The 21460-nt window shown below is 40.5% G+C and overlaps 1 protein-coding gene and 1 long non-coding RNA gene across 2 annotated transcripts in view; both read left to right on the forward strand.

The window, feature by feature from the left end:
• Nucleotides 1-1116: 1116 nt before the first annotated feature.
• Nucleotides 1117-1986, forward strand: LOC144992197 (uncharacterized). The gene is made up of 2 exons (XR_013656071.1): nucleotides 1117-1239; nucleotides 1514-1986. It is a non-coding gene; the product is annotated as an uncharacterized LOC144992197 (long non-coding RNA).
• A 5510-nt stretch (nucleotides 1987-7496) lies between these two features.
• cntn6 (contactin 6) overlaps nucleotides 7497-21460 on the forward strand; it is a 60804-nt gene continuing 46840 nt past the window's right edge. Inside the window, exons 1-10 of the mRNA XM_078947539.1 lie at nucleotides 7497-7877; nucleotides 9077-9200; nucleotides 9332-9507; nucleotides 12050-12145; nucleotides 16911-17114; nucleotides 17243-17345; nucleotides 17418-17596; nucleotides 19569-19711; nucleotides 19793-19922; nucleotides 20891-21041. Coding sequence (XP_078803665.1) covers nucleotides 7829-7877; nucleotides 9077-9200; nucleotides 9332-9507; nucleotides 12050-12145; nucleotides 16911-17114; nucleotides 17243-17345; nucleotides 17418-17596; nucleotides 19569-19711; nucleotides 19793-19922; nucleotides 20891-21041 — 1355 coding nt within the window. The 5' untranslated portion in view covers nucleotides 7497-7828. The remainder of the gene's footprint in view (nucleotides 7878-9076; nucleotides 9201-9331; nucleotides 9508-12049; nucleotides 12146-16910; nucleotides 17115-17242; nucleotides 17346-17417; nucleotides 17597-19568; nucleotides 19712-19792; nucleotides 19923-20890; nucleotides 21042-21460) is intronic.

Below are 21460 nucleotides of genomic sequence, written 5' to 3' on the forward strand. Positions count from 1 at the left end.
TTCATGGCTGTCTGGGAAAAGTTTATGAAGTGAGGAGTTTTAGAGCCTAGATCATGACGTCATCTTGTAAAAGCAGCACATAAACATCTGAGACTCCAGATTTAAGACTCTTTTCTGCCTGCAGATCAAATAAGTGACTATAGTTTGCAAGGATAAAGGGGTTGGACAGGTGTATGTGACCACCGACACACACATTTTACATTAAGACATGAAAAACTAGACCACAGTGAATTCCATCCATCCTCTAATCCTGCTGAATTCCTTTCGGGGTCACATGGTTGCTGGAGCCAACCAGCTGCTGTTGGTTGGATACACTCAGAACTTTTTGCCAGTTTGTAGCAGGGCCACACACACGTCTACTCCTAGAGGCTATTTTGAGTCATCAATTAACCTATAGAGCATGTTCTGGACTGTAGAAGAAAACCAGAGAAAATCCATGCATGCACAGAGGAAAGCAGGCAAACTCCACTCAGAAATAACCACAGAAATTCATACATCCTTTTTTCAACTTTCATTGGGAAGTAGCTTTGACTTTATTCCAAAGACTTGAAAATATTTTTTTTAAACAAATCAAATCTTTGCTGTTTGATTGTTGTGAAGGAAAGGAAATGTAAAATTTACACTGATAATATAATCATCAGAAATATTTTAACAGAAGAAATATATTAAAAAAGCATGCCTAAAATTTATTTTCAAATTTATGTTTTTGTTTTTTTTACATGTTACATTGTTAAACTTTGTTGTGAAATGCAGTCTTATTGCATCACAATTCACACTGGTGAACCACACTCACATGTTTTTGCAGGTCTTTTTTTGTAGATATAGCACATATGTTTAATAAACACCTTCACAAAACTCACCCATGCTTTTGGCAGGTCCCTCTTCGCACAAATATTTGTGTTTCTGCAGCAAACCTGCTGAAATAAGTCCCGGCTGGTTATGTTTCAAGCTGGAGATTTCAAGTCATACCCTCCTTTTGCAGCTGAAATATTCATTCATGTCTCAATGGGCTTTAAAGTGTGCAGCCTTTTTTTTTCCAATTAGAATTGATGTAGATTTCTTATAAAGGGTTGTTTTTTTATCTCTTCCAGGGGAGAAACTGGCAGTGTTTACCCAGGAAGAGTTGTGTGCTCTCCGGCAGCTGGACGAAAAAGAAAGAGAAGCTTTGACCTTGGAAAATGAAGATGCTGTTGCCATGGGAACTATTAATTCTTCTGTCACTCAAAGACTGCCTTGCTGGTAAGGTGCCAAGACAAAGTCACGTTTTTTATTTATGACACTTCTGAAAAGTCTTTGACGGTGAGCTTTCGCCGTATTGAGCATGTTCCAGCCCCTCATTTAATTAGAAAAGTCACAGAAGGTGGCTTCATTTATCAGCTTTTGCATCCAAAGACTATTGGGATGTCTGGCTTTCTCAAAAGGCACACGATGGTACATCCCCGAGAAAATTGGACTAAAATGCAGGTTGACTTTATATTCTTTAACACAAAGTTTTACTGTTTTCTTTCAACAGAAATTCAAAATCTTTCTCCTGGAATGAAAGTCTAAAGCTACATTCACACCGCCCTGGAATTCTATGACACTTTTTAAATATTGCATTTTCTGCACTATAAGACACTCCTAAAAGGCTACATTTTTTCAAAAATCCTTATAATCCAAAGTGCAATTTAAAAAAGTTCATTCTGGTTGTGTTTTCTGTGTTCATAAGAGGAACAAGGCAATCTTTCAAATGTCAGTCTGTTTTTTTTAATCAGTTCCAAACAAGGTTGGGTGTTTTGTAAACACGCTAACATGTAGCGTGTCAGACTGGTTTATTGGCATGTTACAAACAAGGTTGGGAGTTAACATATTCTCAGTAAGGTTTGTTTTAGCTGTATCAGTCTGTTTTTATGTGTTGCAAACAAGGCATGGCAAGTATTGTTAATATACTAACTTTGCTAATGCGTGACGTGTCACAAACATGGTTAATAAAGTTTAAGTCTCTGACTCTTTTTTTCTTGCTTAATTTATCTTATAGTTTCGTGCGCACTATTTATGACATAAGTTAAAAAATAGATCATTCATTTACGGTGGGATTTATAATCCGGTGCACCCAATAGTACGCAAAATACAGTGCATACATTTTTTCTCCACTACATGGAAAGTAAATTCCCAGACCAGTTGAGAGATGCAGCCTCTCCAGTGTGTCCTAGGTCTTTTTAGGGGTTTCCCCCCGGTGGGACATGGGGCATCTTGAACACAGATGCAACATCAGATGGCTCCTCTGGAGTAGCGACTCTACTCTGAGCTCTCTCCCCTATGTCTAAAGTAGTGCCCAACCACCCTGCAATGGAAACTCATTTCAGCCGCTTGTACCCAGAACCCTGTTCTTTTGATTATGACCCAGAACTCACGACCATCGGTGAGAGTTTGAACAGAGATTGACCGAAAAACTGAGAGCTTTGGTGACTCAGCTAATGTTTTTACCACAATGGACCCACACACAGCGGACACAGCACCAATCCACCTGTCTTCGTCTTCTATCACTCACGAACAAGATCCCAAGATAATAAACTCCTCCACGTAGGTGCAGGAGCTCTTTCCCACTGCCTTTTTCTGGTCTCAGACCCAGATCCCAGCTAACGCAACTGAACTGGTGTTAACTCTTCTCAGTCACATTTACAGGATCTTATCTTTTTTTATTTTTTTTCCTGGTGTAGGAATGGAAGGTTACGCGGTGCCTTTCTACTCCCTATGAAGCTCCCATTTGCATGTTTTCCCATGAAGCCTAATTAAGTTTAATTACGCCTCGCCGCTCATGTGTGTTCATGTATACCAGCGGTCAGTCCAGCTGGTGTGTACTCAAACCAGAAACACAAAGCACTCAATCATTTCCCATGCGAAACAGCCCAGCGATTAGAGGTTCATTAATTTGTTTAATTTAAGGACACTGCTGTTTGGGTAAAATATGAAGCACCTCCCTCAGAGGCTGCTGAAGCGAAGCCCCCACCTGCGGCAAAGACTCCCACTCCCATTAGGATGACAATGATGATGTGGTTGGGGAACGCTCATTGTCCTACTCAAGGTTAGCAAACCATACATAGAAGAGGTCCCAGACTTACGTTGGGGAGAAGGATTTAGCTTCATTCAGGACAGTTAGGCCAGTGAGGAGGAAAAAGTGTAAAGAAATGTGGGATTTTATGGAAGGAATTGGTTCACCATTAGGGATCGGTACCAAAACTTCGTGCCAAGTTGGTACTGGTGCCGGGCTATACGATCAGTACTATGTAAAAAACGTGGATTTCTTTGCCTAGTTCAGTGCAGCTTTTTGAACATATACATGCACTTCACATGAAAAGATTAAATGTGAGTGACCTGATGAATAAGAGTAACGTATAGAATGGTCCATAAAAGACGGACGGCGTGGCGATGAGTGGTGAAAGACAGGTTTAAGTCCTTTCAAGATAAAATAAATATCGATTCTCTTAATCCCTGAGGCCATGACCCTGACTAACCCCCGCCCCATTTTAGTACTGAATACTTTTTAGTGAGAGACTACCTGCATACGCTAAACCATGTAAACTGTCTAAAAAACAACATCTGATAAGCTTATTTAGTTTTAGAGAAAAAAATGTAATGAATAAAATAAAAAATGCAGTAGTTTGTCTGTAAATAATTAATTGCGATTTACAAGATAATTTGACACCTCTAGTAAAACTACATTCATGCCGGATGTGTGCAACTTACATTATCCTTATGAATACTTCACAATACACTTGCCACACACGTGACAATCGCAGAATTAAATTTTCATGACAACCCTTAAGGAGGCTGCACAAGCCACACCTGTGCACTCTTTGAAAAGTGGCCACACCTGCCTATGACCCTTTATGGGCTCAGACAACCCTAAAACCTGCAGTACCCGTACGAGTCAACCCCTCTAAGGGTGCATGTGACAAAGGGTTTGCATTTAGTTATGGTTTTGTCAGTTTGTTTTTTGACTCTCCATGCTACCTCTGGCGAAATGGCACCCTGAAGATTTTCCCCAAATGAATATTGTGTACCAAAACTTTGTGCCAAGACGGTACCAGTGGTACAGATGTATATGGTATCATCAGTACTTCCTTTTGGTGCTTTGTTTCCAACATATCAATCCCTTGCATTCAATTCAGGTCTGATTTACAATTCTAGCCAAACATTAGAATGAGTGGGGCCGTGAGGGTGGGAAGAGCTCAGATGGCGATGGAAGCAAACATTTTTCTGTACTTTACAGCAAAAGTTTCTAGTCCTGCAACTTCATGGATAAAAGTGACGTGTACAACACTCAAAAGACTGACATTGTGGCAACGAACAGTGAAATATATGAATACTTCAGCATCTGTGAAAAAAGAGATGCAGCGTTGCAGTGCAGACTGTCAGAAGGAAGGAAACATAGCAAACGCCATTTACCGGAACAATTTCAAAAGTACCAGTTCAGCACCGGATAGAATCCAAACAGTACCCATCCCTATTCACCATCAGTTAATTACTTTAGAGCATTAATAGTTTATCTGGAGCAGACCAGATGGACAAGCCTGACAGAGCCCACGTCGTGCATACAAGCAAGAACAGCTTTGCAGGATCTGCTTTCGTCACATGATCTGTTGTGATGATCAAAGTTGTCATGCAAATGTTTTGACAAAGTCATCCTGCTGGCTGTGGAAATATGTTAAACAAGGCTAAATTCTATCAAAACTCCATTAAACCTGAATCAAGTAGTTAATATTTCTGTTGAAGTTATTTTAATACATTATCTGTTTGGTTTTATGGATTTTATTGCAAATGGTAATTTAAGCACAAAACCCTGTTTTTCAGGAATCTCTGTGGTAATTCTCTAAATTTCCTTCTCGTCTCAGACTTCTAATTCCTGCTAACCGCAGCTATGAACTGCCATCCTCAGGTCTTTTAGCAGATGTTCTGTACTGGTGTGCACACATGTAAACACACAACACACAGCAGCAGAAAAAGCCAAAGGGACAGCAGAGCATATCTAATCTTGTTTTTATAACTATTTCTTGTCAAGTTGAATATGAAGTAAAATGCAATTCAAATACATTTCCATTTTGACCCTCTATGGCATTTTTAGTTGTTATGAAAAGCTTAAACTGGGGCTTTAATCAATTTAATCCATTTTTTTTAAGTTGTGCTTAGAAAAGCAAGAAAAAACAATCAACATTCAATGAAAGTCATATTTAGGTTTTGTTCACACTGCTGGCTGTAATTCAGATTTTTTTGCTCCTATGCGACTTGTATCTGGTCTTTTCATGACAGTCTGAACGACACAGATCCGATCTTTTCAAAAGCGACCCAGGCCACTAGGATATGTGGTCCTGAATCCGATACGTATCTGATCTTTTCAAATGCGACCGCCGTCTGACCGGCCAGGCCACATGTATCCAACCCAACACAATGTATCCAATCCAACCGAAATTAAGTGCCACAGTTAACAAAGTATACGGTACCGGTAGTACCGGTAGTACTGGATGCACCGATGCCTGTACCTAATTGGCACTGGTACTCACCCCCACGTTAAAATCAGCTGACTCACATGAATGGTCGAAGAGTTACAGTATGTCAAAGAGTGTGTATTATTCAGGTGTCGCTGGGAACATCTTTGATGTTAAATGATCTGAAGCACCTTATTGCCTCACTCCCCAAAAGTGCAGCACAGTGGTCTCTTCTATCGTTTTTTTCCATGATCAGAGAAGTCGTACTCGTATCAAATAGGTTGTAAAAGTTATCATAATGAAAAACTATTATTTCTGTATTGTGCACACATTATATTGGAGACATGGGTCGCTACAGCAATGGTATGCTCCAGTCATAAGCCGGCTTTGTTCTGGGGAGCCCATGTAACATCTGCACCTAGGCTCGGGTTTCAATCAAAATCCAAAGCACATCATTTGACAGATTTTTTTTAATTTGATCAAATTAGTTTTAACTCATTTTGCCATCGGATTGCTACCTCCCCTGACTTTACCACGGTATCCACCTGACCAAAGCATGTGTTTCGTATTTGTTTTGAAAAGTTTTTTTTTTTTTTTAGTGTTTTTAGTCAAGCAAGGAATTACTTTTCCAACATTTTCACTGCAGTTTTCAGTTGCTTACTTTTACTGTTATGGTACACATAAGAACACTCTAAAAAGTTTTACTTTGAAGGTCCATAGAGATCTCATTTGTACACCCCTCCATAAACGTATTCTTCTGTAAAATGAGGGTATACTCAAGAGCTACCAAACGTTGTTCTTCAAACCTTCCATCCGGCTTCTCAAGTTATCCCCACCTCCTATGAACTGGATCAACTGATTCCAAGTTCTGTTCAGTTTTCAAATCAACAGTTCACATCATGAAACAACTGTTTAATATCTATAACAAGATGACATGAAGTAAAGAATGAACCTCCTTCTCCACCTCGCTGCAGGGACGGAGACCGTTTTCCGTTTGTTATCTGCTCTCGCAGAAGTAGGCGGTAGCTTCTCCTGGATAAAGGTATCCACGCCGGGCTGTGTTTGCTTCAGGCCAGCAGCAGCCACGGCTTTCTCACACAACTCCGGGTGATGCAGTTTCAATGCTGCCGGAGCGTCTTTTAATTGCTGCTCTCGCTTCTCCTTGTTTTTCCCCTCCGCCATTTTTGTTTGAATGTGTATTCTCCTTCGTCCGCCCGCAACATCCAATCTCGCAACGAGCGCCCCCTATCGCCCCTCCGTAGAATTGTCTTACCAAAGAATGGTTAATATAACGTTTTACAGGGTCTTTAAACATAAATAAAAGGTCGATACTTGATTAAGACGTCTCGAGAATCAATCGCAGGACTAAATATCGCGATATAGCACCATATCGATATTTTTGCACACCCCTAGTTCATAGCCAGAATGACTTTGTTTCTAGCCCTATGCCTCTGCTCGTGTCTACACTTCATCACAGAAAAATATCTGCTTATAGGAGCTAGCTCTTTGGTGAGACAGATTAACCCTTTAGCACTGGCACTGTTGTCAGGGACAGCAAAACAACACAGGGTCCTTGAACTGCCCTAAGTCTTTGATCGTTTACTCAATCATTCAACATGTTTGGCACAAAGCTGCTTTTCTCAGCTTCAGAATCCATTGGAATGAGAACCAGAATGAGAACTAGTAGTGAAAAATGGATTATTGAAGCTTAAGACAGGTTAAGTTATATGAATGTTTTTTATAACTGCTTTCAGTAGTAAAAAAAATTGAAGTCTATTGTTTACGTCACAAGTGGAAATTACCAACAAAATAAATTTTGTATGTACAGACAATCTTTCAAAGAAGTCTAAAGTTAATTATATGAATGGGTTTAAGACTTGTGTGCAGCTTAACCAGTAGGTTATCTTTTGTTAATTGTTCTCTCATCTTAATGGGGAACATCCGCCTGCATTAGACAGCTTATTAAATGCAAAATCTACTCAAAGCAAAAATGTTGACAGTTAATTATAACAGCAAGCAGAGTTTACATGCAGTTTCCTGAGAGCTGACTAATTTGTTTTTAACGTCACTGTCACTTGCTCTGTGTCATTATGCCGCCTCTGTTATTTAAATGTGCAGAGCTATCAGAAAAAAAGAGAAATTCCATAATTGTGTTTTATTTGGAAATCAATAATGAACCGTCAACTCCTGAGGAAACACAAAAAAATTGGCACATACCGCTGGCCTGGCAAAACATACATATATATATAAATTATTTTTTTTCTTTTTAAATTAAAATGATGCTCTACACTCAGCGGACCCGTTGCTATGGCAACCATTCAAAGCTAAGTCAACAGTAGGAACCAACAGGGAAGCACAAAGGAATGAGACAGCGAATAAAGATTAGGTGGATACTGCGGTGGGTTCAGGAAGGTATGTGTCTTTTGTAAACGGTTATGGTCTGTGAAAATGAATACGGGGGGGTCTGTGTTGTAATATTAAATGTGCACCTCCCTCTCAATCAGCCAACACCAGAGCATTATTTTGATCACAGACACGAACCCAACACCGACCAGCGGATAATGTTGTTAAACAAGGCTTCTGGAGCACCAGGATTTTTTTAAAATGTACTACGAGAGAATTTGACACCATTATTTACCATAATATTGCAGTCACATCAAAAATGCTGAATTAATTGGACTCATACCCAGACTGTACTGAGTAAGGCAGATGATTTGAATTGACAGGGGTACCTACTGCAAAAAATTGTTTCTTTAAAGACTATAGTGAGGCCCTAAACTCACATCAAATGTCTTAAACTATAGATGTTAGAAGGAAAAAAATGAAGCCGTTAAGGCCCTACCATACTAGAAAAACCACACCAAAACAACCCTTGGTGATTGTAGACGTACATACATCCAGACAGCGCCTGTAGAGAGCCAGGAAGCATCGTAGAGCAAGTGCTATGGAGGTAAGTGGTGCTTGGCTAGCCATACCATTAGAGAAAACCACACCTGCAATGATGCTGCTTACACCACTCAACTCACCAATGGCTGAGCACCAAGCTACCAGGGCAAGTCCTATAAATAACCTTAATGGTATGACATTTTCTCCGCCTATACCCCAGATTCACAAAACTTAGATAAGGCCGGAGATTGGCCCCAAATCTCCATTCACTATACAGTTCTGTTGTTTGGTCAACGTATTTTGGAGACTAAGCGATTAAAAACTCACAATAAAACTTTCACATAATAGGTTTGCGCAAAGAAAGTTGGTGTTTCGGAGTTGGGAAATAAAGTTATTTGACAAACTCAATAATTTACATACCTAAGTGTCATGTAAGGTTATGATTTTGAATGAAAAAGTGAAAACTGTCATCTTAGTTAGACAAATAACAAATAGTCCCAACAGAATAAGAACAGAGGGAGCTCTCTGAGGTCTAATGCTTATATGTTTAATATAAATTAACCTTGCCAACAATGTACACTGTGCTGTTGGATTATTATTAGACTGCTCTCATAGTGATCCTCAAGCGTGGCCTTCTCTGCTTGTGGGTTACACATGAGCGCGTTCTGGATCCAGTCAGTCCGGGGATGTCCTCTCCTAATTTGTTTGCTGCTTTCACTTTACAGAAAATGCTCGCCATGGTCCCGTCTTCTCCCAGGAACCCAGTGACATTATCTTCCCAATGAGCACAGGTGATAACTTGGTCATCATCAATTGTAAAGCCAAAGGAAATCCTCCTCCTCACTACAGGTAAGGGCTTTAATCAACCATGAGGTCATAGGGGTGGATCATTGCTGAGTTCAAACCAGGGAGTCATCTTGCCAACCAACTCAGATTGTTAACAATTTTAAAAGAGCTACTGTGCTTTTCTTAACCCATAGGTGGAAAGTAAATGGAGAGGACCTAGATACAAACTCTGACTCTAACTATAGACTTCTAGAGGGGAACCTGCTGATCAGCAACCCTGATTTCATCAGTCATGGAGGAGTGTATCAGTGCATCGCAACCAACGTTTTTGGGACCATCGTCAGCCGCAATGCAAGAGTCCAGTTTGCATGTGAGTCCAACATACTGAGTCTTCTGCTACGCTGATGGAGGGCTCCATATTTTATATCAAGATCTTTTATTTACGCTGCTGTCAAGTGGCTGGAAACTTATCTAAAGTCTGACAAACTAACATTGTTAAACGCAACAGTCAGTTGACTGAACTAGACCAAACTTAGACAAAGCTTAGACAAAGCATTAGCAACTTTTTGCTTTCAGACAGTGACTCAAAAATGTATTTACAAAATATTGAAACCTGTCAGAAATAGGGGAAAGGTTAACATGTGACCTAACTCGAGTTTCGGGAATTAGCACTTTTGTGTCTTTATTTTTACCTCCAGGACAGATCTGTCAGATCAGAAGCATGAGGTGTTACACTTGGGATTGTGCAAACCGTCATTTCTTGTCATGGTGTCCCTGCTGGATGTTTAAAAGGATCACAGTGACATTCTCTGATGCTAATAACCTTTAAAAAATTAAGACAAAAAACTGAAACACAATATGTTAATAAAAGGTTTATTTGTGTCCAAAAAATACTAAATTGTGCACACAAAATACAAAATTTTGGCCACAAACTATAAACTTGAGGGATCAATTCATTGATAATTTTTTTCTCAATATAAATCTATGGGATTTTGACTTCTTGGAGCCAGCAGGTACTTACTGTTTGCAATGTGAGTTGGTGAAGGGTCACTCTGTCCAGTTCTCATATACAGTCAATGGGCTCAACCCAGCATACCTGTAAGTAAGGTAGATCTTCCTTCTTAGAATTCCACTAAAGCTTCACTACGTTTTACAGAAAATCTGTGGTTTAGGTTCACAAATGGAAGAATATATACAGGAAATGAAAAAAATCAAAGATTTGTTTGTGTGGAAAAACCTCTGGAAGGTAGTTTCACTAAATCCTTTTCTCTTTTATTTTGAGACAGGGAAAATAATCAGCTGCTGCTTTGAGCACTGAGTACTCAACAGAGCTTTATGGAAATGGCATTTACTAAACGCCGGAAAACAAATAGTAGCATCACCCCCTACATTTCTAATATCATTGACATTTCCTAATGTCAGCATTATTTTCTTTCGTCTTGAGTGAAAGGTGGGGGTTTGCTGATGATTCCCCTCTTCCCTTACCCCTCCTCCCACTTCAATCCAGATCTAATAAAGTGTTATCTTGACTGGCAGGAAATTCTGCGCCTCTCTTCATTGTTCCTGGACGGAAATGCGTTCATAACATCGAAGATCCTGCAGGTTTTATCTGGCTTTCAGGTGAAATGCACATCCTCATAGTTATGAGCCCGTCTCCATGAGATTGAAGACGGCCAACATCGTATGAAATCAGATCCTTACTTTAAAATTAAAATAATTTTTTGGGTGCATTTCTTTCCTGTAATTGTGTCCTCCAGTAGTCCTACATTGTTTTCCCAATTCTACTGTCTTTCTTAGTGTCCATTACATCAAAAATGTGACCCCGGAATAATCACAATTAACCTAAATTCGCACACACCTTGCATCCAGTGAAAATTAATTTCGGGCATACCCCCACTCCCAAAAATAATGAAATCACAACATTCTCCCACTGTGATATCATTATTGCCAAAAAAATATGAATGGGACCAAAATCTCTCAAAAACTCCCAAAATGTCAAAATCCACTAACAAAATCAAAAACAAAGTCTGTAGTCGACAATACAACCAAAGTTTTGTTGACCTTTGACCTTGGGTAGAGGTTTCCATGTTGACTTTTTCCAAAACATAACCTTCAGTACCTTCTACAAATTTTAACTCTTCCACGGATTTTGATCTATCACCTCCTAACTTCTCAAGCGTCATTAGCAAGCTGACAAAAAATATTCTTGTAGACTTTTAACAGCGTTCACGTTTTCACGCTCGCAAAACTGCCGTTTCCCTGTTTCTCACACGTTTCTCACCTGAATATTGGCAAAATGTATCACAGACATTGTTGGCTCAAGCTGAATAAAACAATATGACAGAGGATATTAACATGTTAGGCAAGTGGGTGTGGTTAACACAAAACCTCGGTTGCCGAGGAAATCAGAAAATTTACTTTTGCGGATTCTTCCAAAAACTACATAGACCAGTTTGATGCACCCAGGAGATAAAAAAGGTCATTGTTACTATGGAGCAAAAACAATGAATTTTTCACATGCAGCTCTGACCAGTGAAGGCGGGTCAAAAGGGGGAAGGCAGGGGCGGGTACCGCCTGCAGGCAGCTTTAAGTTTAAAACATCTCGTTCTTACCGGGAGTCTCAGCAGTGGAAGACTTGAAGACTTGATGTTTTGCAGCTCTGATTTCATGAAGGCTGATATTTTGCTGTGCTCTTTTGGGACCCGATGGTATTTCCAGGAATTGATGTGCCCACCCCCACCACCTACCTCCACCCTACCTACTATTTTCTTATTGTGCAGCACTTAATTAAAGGTGAAAGCTCCCCAAACTCCCAGTTGGTGCATCGCTCACCAACGAAAATGTTCACTTTTCTTTAACCCGGATAAAAGGTGGTTTGGTTTATTTTTATGTTTTTTCTTCTTTTTCCACAGTTCTGCAGAGCTTCAGCAGGAAGCCGAGGAACCCAGTGTCAGTCAGGGAGGGTCAAGCTGTGGTTCTGCTCTGTGCCCCCCCTTCCCATCATGGAGGTACGGCGCTCAAGCTGTAACTCTTATGCTCTGCCTGCAGAGGTTTGACAATCTCAGCAGTTTTATTGTTCCTCACTGCTGACTATTATCTCCCTGTAACACCACAATGGCTTCTGCTTTTACAACCCTGATCATTCGGCTGTCGCTGTTCTTCTTGAACTCTGACAGGCTGTTTTCTGCCTGCTTTTTCTGACCTGTTGGCTGGGGGGTTGGGGGTTGGTGCATGTAAAGACCCCTGCTTCGTCTGTCCTTTACAGCCGCATGCTCTTTAACCTTCAGCTAACCTTGAGATGTCTGACCGGCTCAGGGCTCGATCACTGTCAGGTCTCGTTCTGCAATTATGAGCCTTAGAAACAGACCAGAATAGATACTGTTTTGTTTTATTTAACACAAATAAAAAGACATTTCGGCAGTTTGGGGAGTTTCATAAAAGAGGTCACTAAGTTGTGGTTCAGGATTCAATAGTCAGAAAGAAACTTTTTCCGATCCATGAGTAAGTGCTTGGAAGGAAACTGCTGACCCCAAAGAAAACAAAAGTTCATCTAACATTAAAGAAAAAAACATCTGGAATATCTTCAAAAATTTGGGACAAAAATCCAGTGGACCGAGTAGACAGAAGAGGAAAAGAACCTCTAAGCAACAGTCAAACACAGAGGTGTGACGGTGTGATGCTACTTCTCGGCATCTACCAAAAAATCTTCAACAAGAACTATAGCTGTGAGTTCATTTGCTAATGGCTTAGTCGCAATTGCCTCTATAGGTGTCTGCAGGTGAAAAACTGGCCAAACTTTGCACTACATATCAAGACCCTATAGCTCTCGGTGGACCTGCAGAGTGAAAACGTTTCTGCACATTCTTCGATGGGCATGCTGCGAGCAACAGGTCGTAGCATGCACTTAAACAACACATGAGGGGAACGTAAAGGTGAAGTAGGTGACATGCAAACATTTTGTACGATTAAAAAAAATGTTTAAACCCCCAAAACCAGCATAACGTGCAAGCTGTGTGTTGAGGCTGTTCGCGCGATGTGTCTGCGTTTCTTGTTTGTAGCATGATTTCAGAAATCAAACAGTAAAAGTGTAGTTTGTGTAGGCATACCACAGGCATCCTATGGGCACTTATCAATCGTGCGTGTGGCATTTGGCCACAGTCATTATACTCTAATGAGTAGAGTATAACATAAAGGCAGTGTACAACAGCACCACCTTACAGTACGCATTAAGTTCCAAATCAAATTAATTTTATTTATAAAGCACCTTTCATGTAAAACAAACAAAACAACTGTACATAAAAACAAACAAGAATGCAGAAAACACCAATCCCTATTCACGCACTAAAGTAATTAAATAAGCCCCGCACAATAAAATACACAAAAACAAACACAAGTAAGAGAGAAATGACTAAAGAAAAAGGTTAGGAGAGAGAACCCAGAAGGCGCCGTCCTCCCTGTCCTCCTGTTGGCCGGGGTGTCAGCATAGACACAAACACCCCAGCTAAGGGTGAGAAAACACTCGTAAACAGTCTAACTTGGCTGAACATTAAACAAATAAATATGTGTTAAAATATCATAAAATATAAGAGTAAAAAAAGAAAAGAAAAAAAATTACAATAAACAAATAAGTATGTGAAAAAATATCATAAAATATAGTAAAAATTCTAGATTTAACAAATTTTTTTCTTTTAAGTACCTTTCTGTCGCACACCTAGGTGTGCGAAATTTGATCTCCGCATTTGACCCATCCCCTGGGGGAGCGGTGAGCTGCAGACAAGCCGCGCTCGGGAGGCGGTAGCGTTAAGGGTCTTGCCTAAGGACCCTCACTGAGTGATGTTAATGCCATTGATATGGTAATTGCCCCCAGTACCATTGCTCATTCCCCTCCGGGAATCGAACCCTGGATTCCTGCATGATAGTCTCTCACCTTACAAAACCGAGCTACCCAGCTGGTAGCTATATGTGATAAAATATCATAAAACATAATAGTAAAAAAAAAAATAAAGCTTCGAAAAGTTATGATATGAGATGTAATTAAAAACTGAGTTAAACAGGTGTGTCTTTAGTTTCTTTTATAAAAACCTCGACAGTAGATGAGGCCCTCACATCCTCAGGTAGGCCGTTCTACAGAAGAGGCCCCCAGTTTCTGAACGAGGCCTCGCCGTGATTCTTTGTCATGACCCTAGGGACCTTCAGCAGGCCTGCACCTGAGGACCTAAGGGCTTAAAATCAATCCTGGAGCTGACAGGGAGCCAGTGCAGAGATTTTAGGATTGGTGTAATGTGCTTCCTAGGTCTCGTTAAAAGGCGAACCTTGCGGTTCCTTTCTCAAGGTGTTCTACAACCCTCCATGACCCCTGTCTACATAGAAACCCGTTGTCCCCATACAGGTCATCCCCCATACGAGTGCAAGTAAGTAAGGCTTGAAGCTGAAAAGCAGCAGAACAAGAAACTGACCCTCTAAATGAAATTCAGACGTTGCTGCTGAGGGTGGAAAAGGAGTAGTTTTTCAGTTCAGGGAGCAAATACTTGATCATACTTGACTGTACAGATGGGTTATTTATTCAGCTATAATGAAACTTGTAATCTTTTGAGGAATAGGATTTTTTTGGGCAAAGTAATAGGTGAGAAACCCGCAAAAACAACAAAAGTGGGCTCTCTGAAGTATGGGGTGCTTTGTCTTCTCCACCGGTGGGGGGGTTTCTGCTGGCCGGTCTTCTGCTGGGTAAGTCTGTTGTGGCAGCAGGAGCGTTTATGCCGCGCACCGCTGTGTAATCTGTGTGCAGCTGATTAGCGCTCCATCAAAGTGGTCCGCTGTCCTGCGGCGACTCCTGCCCACCAGCACAATTTCACGCCAGGGTTCCCTCCTTTCCATGCTCTCTGTCTCCTGATAAAACCTCCGGCCAAGTGGGATTCCACACTCCAGCAATTTGCCCTCCAACCTGCCTCCATCTTGCTTTAAACGCTTCCATCTCGATTCCACTCAAAAAACAGAGCATAGTCACACACTTGATGGGATTAGCTCAGTGTCACAATGCCAGCTTCAGGTGCCCAAAAATTGAAAATGCCCCAAAATTGGATTTCGGATGATTTCAAAGCTTCCTAAAGGCTTTGATGCTGTTCTTCAGGAAATCAAAGAAACAATCGCCTGAAACCTCTCTGGGCAATCGATACCTAAGTGGCCAAAAGGAGCAGCTCTGAGAGTTTGGCTGTGTCAGAGGACTCAGGATTATGTGGCTGCGAGTCCTTTGCTGTGAGACCACAGCTCTTTAGCAGTGCCGCTCTCTGATAGGTTCTAATCATGAAAGGTCCGTCAGCTCTTGCCCTCGCTTCTCTTCTAATGGTTTTAATTCAGTGTCCCCTCAAGAAAGTGAGTGGAACTTTGTAGCATCCGTCGTGTCTGCAGGAATGGCCGCAGTAAGCCGTTTGTCTGCTTCTGGAGGGCTGACTTCATTCTGCTCTTCCTGCACCGTTCTCTCCATATCTCCAGCCTGCATGTGTGGGTTTCACTGTGACGTTTACACCTTCCTCCCATTCTTTATCATCATCTCGACGTCTGTCCTTATTAATCCATCTGATGATAAAAGTGGAAGTCTACATTCTATTTTTACCATGAAATATATAGAACAGACCGCGCCTTCGTCCATCCTTTCAGCCATCATACTGTCCATATATTTGGCCGTTTGTCTGTCTGTCTGTCTGTCTGTCTGTCTGTCTGTCTTCCCACCCATGGGGATGTTCTTCCCATCCAGTCAACTATACATCTATCTAACTATCTGTCTGTCCATGTTTTAAGTCTGTCTGTCCATCCATCCATCCATACATTTGTTTGCTGGTCATCCATCCAACCACCCATCTGTTTGTCCATCCATCCATCCATCCATCCATCCATCCATCCATCCATCCATCCATCCATCCATCCATCCATTCATCCATCCGTCTGTCTATTTTTTTTAACTTTATTTATTTAATTTTATTATTACGCACAACATACGTTATGTCGTAATAGCGTACATAAGTTATTACTTTTTGTATTTTTTTTGCACATTTTGTAATTGTATTTTTGTATTTTTGCACATTTTGAACACCAATCTTTTGCACATTGCTGTTTTTCTTCTCCTCTTTTTTTCTTTCTCTTTTTTTGCACTGAACTGCTGTAGCAAGTGAATTTCCCCAACGTGGGATCAATAAAGAATATGTTATCTTATCTTATCCATTATTCATCCATTCAACATGTTTGTCTCTCCATCATTTGTCTACTCATATGTCTACCTATCCATTCATCCACCTGTCTGTCCAGCTATCCATTTTTTCTATCCACCCATTTGTCTATACATCAATCATCCACTCATTCATCTATCTATCCATCTATCCATCCATCCATCCATCCATCCATCCATCCATCCATCCATCCATCCATCCATCCATCCATCCATCCATCCATCCATCCATCCATCCATCCATGCATCCATCCATCCATCCATCCATCCATCCATCTATCCATCCATCCATCCATCCATCCATCCATCCATCCATCCATCCGTTGGTCTGTCCGTCCCTCCCTCCCTCCCGCCCTCCCAGAAAGTATTTGGAAAATCTAAAATATTGGGACTTTACTTTGTTATTCTACTTTTTTATTTCTTCTATGACTTATTGCATCAACTGAATGTGGTTTTAGGTTTGGTTTCGCCTGTGACGATGGTCATGAATAAAAATCAAACATACAAAGATCAATATAAAATCTGAAAGAACTCATAGAAATGTTCTCCTGCAGAAATCCAATATTCGTGGGTGTCCAACAGAGAGCCCCGCCCCCTTCAGCAGGACGCCCGTCGCTTTATCTCTCAGAGGACAGGAAATCTTTACATTGCCAAAGTTGAAGCTGAAGATGCTGGAAATTATACTTGTGCAGTGAGAAACATGATGACCAATTCCTCCGAGTTCAGCTCACCGACCCCCCTGGTGGTGCGACGGGATGGTAAGGAATTTCACTTCCTGTTATGCTCTGAAATCACACACTGGGAGATGAGTAACGGGTTTTTCCAGTATCATATTTTTAATTTAACTGCTGGACATTGTATCTTAAAACCCTGTTCTCATGCGCAGTGATCATGGGGGAGTATGAGCCCAAGATTGAGGTTCGTTTTCCTGAGACCCTCCACATCTCTAAAGGAATGTCCGTGAAGTTGGAATGTTTTGCTTTAGGAAAGTAAGTCAGAAAGGTTGATGTTAGGAGGCTCTGGTGGGGCTCCAACTAACCCTCTGCGTGTTCCTTCTATAGTCCCGTTCCTTCCATCTCATGGAGAAGAGCTGATGGGAATTCACTCGCCGCAAAAATTAAGATCAACCACTCCGTTCTGGAAATCCCTTATTTCAGCCCAGAAGATGGTGGAGTCTACGAGTGTGTCGCTGAAAACTACAGGGGCAAAAATGTTGCTAAGGGGCACCTGATATTTCAAAGTAAGAGTTATTGTTAAAACATTTATATAAAACGGAGGGGAATCCATACCTCTATTTTGTGTTTGTTGCAATTCACATCTGTGAAACTTAAAAAATGCTTTGGAAAAACAGAAGTTCTTCTGAGATTTTGTTTCTGTGTTCAGCTGAAGGTAAGTTATTCATTGGAAGGAAATTAATCCAGTTTATTGCCCCCTAAATTCAAGAAACTTCTTCAAAAATAACCTATAAGAACCCAAACCTTTTTTTCTTGAAAATAAAATTATGTGTATTTTACCACAAACCAAGTGGACCACAGAACCTATTTCTGATTTTTTTTTCTGTTACACTGATGTCACCATAGGTTCTTATGGGTTTTTAAGCGAGAAACACTTCCTGTCATAAGGTCAAAGGTATCGTCTGCTGGTTTTCTCTCCATGGCATCTAACTAAACACAATATCTTTAGAGCGTGTGAAATTATTCTTTCCTCTACTGTTACTAAACCTGGAACCTCCAATTGGTCTTCATATTTGAACCCTTAATCTCTAGTAAATGCAGTCAAACTATTTGATGAAAATTTTGTTGCAATGGGATACTTTTCATTTCTTCCCATAGAACAGAAATACAACTAAATCAATATTTACACAAAATATGAATATTGAATTTCGTTTTTGTAGACCAGAAATAAATAAAGGTTTATCCTGATCAAAAAAACTTATGATAACATTAAATCTGGTTTCATATGAAAAGTTACATAAAATACTCACTCTAAACTTCTAAACTTAGATCGTGTGATCAGGAAAAAAACATGGATGATTATCATAGTCAGAAGTAAAAAAACAATGCGGTTTTGATCTGAGAAACAAATAAATCTGTTCCTCCTGTTTGGCCCTTAAGACTCTAAAGATCAAGTAGCTGCAGGTTGTTCCAAGAGGTTTTACAATGGCTCATAACATAATTGAACCAGTCAGAATCGAAAAAACGTACACAGATTGGAAAGTTTTGAGGGCCGCAGATTACTGATTAAATGACAGTAGCCTGTGGAGATTGGAACACCGCATTTGGCCCACAGTCCAGACTTTGGACATGCCTGATCTAAGGCAACTGCAGCACAGGAATTACTTAATAATATAAATGCGGAAAACATAAATGTGTGTCCTTAACCCTTTAAGACTGTCACTGTTGCCAGCGACCATCTACTACGCAATCAGCGTAATTCTAAACACATTGTGACGTGTACATTGATTGTGTTAACATCTCCCTATTGTGAAGTCTTGCATTTCAATGCAAAGATGCTTTTCTCAGCTTCAGAATCCATTAAAATTATGCCAATTACCTAAACAATTGAATAGTTATGGTACCACAAAGAATGTCAACACTGGAAATAAAGCTCTGAAGTTAACGTGTTTTTTGGTCCTTACTCAAAATATTACCCCAGTGTAGTTTAGCAGAACATCAACTTACGTACTCCATTGGAGGTCCATCACTTTCTTATTACCAACTAGTGAGATCCATCTTACAGGTGCAGTAGTCAGGTGCCAGTGGGAAAACAAGTGTGCATAGTGACATTAAAACAATCTCTTTGGCATTGGCAGAAAGTCTTCAGGTTGAGTGGCGGCATTTGAACTCAAAGTCTTTCTTCTTGAAATGTTTTGCCACTTGGATGAGTCGAGACTGATGAGGCCACTTGGATGATGGTAAAACGCTTCAAGAAAAAAGACTTTAGGCCCAGATGCCATGACTCAACTTCAAAACAACATCGCCCGGATAAATGAAAATATTCAATATTCAACATATTGACAGAAGGATTTGTCAAATATTTCATGGCCTTAATCAACATTATCAGCTCTCCAGCTTAAGGTATCAAATAAGATTACGGGTAAATACGTATTTTCCAGTGATCAAGAGTGTTTTGTTGTTGCAACAAATTTATAATACATGTGCTTTGTACTTTTGTAACTAAATGTATTAATTCTAACCCCATCTCTACTGTAGATGTGGAACATCTACACTGGGGCCAAACACTAAAAGATGCTCAAATGGCCATCGATGCCAACCTGCAGTGGGAGTGCAAAGCCTTTGGTGAACCCAGGCCCACCTATAGATGGTTAAAGAACGGCCAACCACTTACAACACATGTAAGAAAAAAGCACCAAACAATATTTTCTGAATGAATGAAAACCCCAAAATGTGTGAAAACCCTGGTTTGTTTTCTTTAGGATAGGATCCACACTGAAGCCAACACACTGACAATTTCAAAGATTGCTCTGTCAGACTCCGGGATGTATCAGTGCATTGCTCAGAATGCCTTTGGATCCATCCACGCCAGTGCTGAGCTCAAAGTTGCAGGTAAGTCCAGCTGTTGTTTGCAACTGGAAAACGTTTTAGACCTTTCATTAATGACCATTAATTTGGTCGTTAATCAACAGTTTGGCAGAGAGTTTTGATGCCGGATTCCCTTCCTGACACAACCCTGTATTTTCAAAGCACAGGGACACCCAGATAGGCGGAAGCACGAAGATTTAGTTTGAGTTGGATGAGGTGAGACTGATTTAGTTTTAGTTCATTGCACGCACTGGGAATTGAACCCAGGTTTCCTGTGTGACAGTCCTACACTCAGATCATGGCGATTAAAGAGACTCAAAAACAGGCAACAAAAAAAATTGTTAGTTTAAAAATTCCCTGAAATAATCAGTGCTCACATTGTTGCTTTATATTTGGTTGCGAAAGAAAGTTAAAGAAGTTATGGAAGTGTAAAATTTCTAATATGACAGAGTATTAGTATTGTTATGACTTTATTTTTTATAAATGTATTGTTATTTAATTTTATAATGGCCTTAATACTCTGTTGAACTTCACACAAAATTGTGTGATTGGTTGTGTGACCAACCATTGAATGTGTCCTAAAACATATTTTTGTGGCACAAGACCCTGCTTTCATTAAATATTTTTATTTGTTTTCTCTATACCTACATTTTTAAGAAAATTCATTCTACAAAAAACAAAACAAAAAAATGCTGGATTCCTAATTTTTCTGGTCACCTCCAACACAGCAGAGGTGGAACCAGCTGACCAATCTGACCACTGTGTTTTTAGTTAAGTGACTGCACGTCTTTTCTGTGAAAACAGTGTGAAAGAGCGTTCCACAGGACCATGGCATTTTCTTTTTATTTCCATAATTGCTCGAAAAGTGAGCCAGGCTGCCGGTGAGATGTAATTTCTGTAATTGCCCGTGATGCACTTGACATTTTGTTGATGTGAAGCTACGTCCGTCCACAAAGCGAGACAAATGGCTTCAAACTGGGCGTCTCCCGCAGCATCGCCGCCTGACTTCACACGGAGGCCGGTGAAAAAAGCCACGGTTCTCCAGAGAGGCGGAGAGCTGGTGCTAGAATGTCGCCCTGACGCATCACCCAGAGCCACCATCTTGTGGTGGAGAGGAAGTGATCTTCTAAGAGGCGGTGGGAGGTGAGAGCCCCACACATGGTACAGATGCCCTTGTTGTTTTAAATGTCCTTGTTAGGTCAATGAAACGTTGTCTTCACAGTCAAAAAATAAAGGGGAAAATCTCTTCTAGAGGCATAAAAAACTTCTTAATTTGATGTAACAGTTTGCATCTTCAAAGCTGTTTCACAGCTCTTCAAAGGATTGGAGGAGGCAGATGTGGGAGGAGGAGTATGGGAAAAACCTGACTCCATCCTTTAGTGAAAACTTCAGTTAGCATAAGAAGCATCTGAGACATGAAAGCTATAAACGTCTGTGTCTTTTTAGCAAACATTAATACACACAAGAGTGCAGACACACAACAACTCCTGTGATTAGTCACTGGGTGGGGGGCGGGGAGGTTCCTGTAAGCTGGGCAGGATATAAGGAAATAGAGAAAATTG

This window comes from Oryzias latipes, chromosome 5 (genome assembly GCF_053564925.1).
Source record: "Oryzias latipes strain Hd-rR chromosome 5, Olatipes_Hd-rR_3.1".
Lineage (NCBI taxonomy): Eukaryota > Metazoa > Chordata > Actinopteri > Beloniformes > Adrianichthyidae > Oryzias > Oryzias latipes.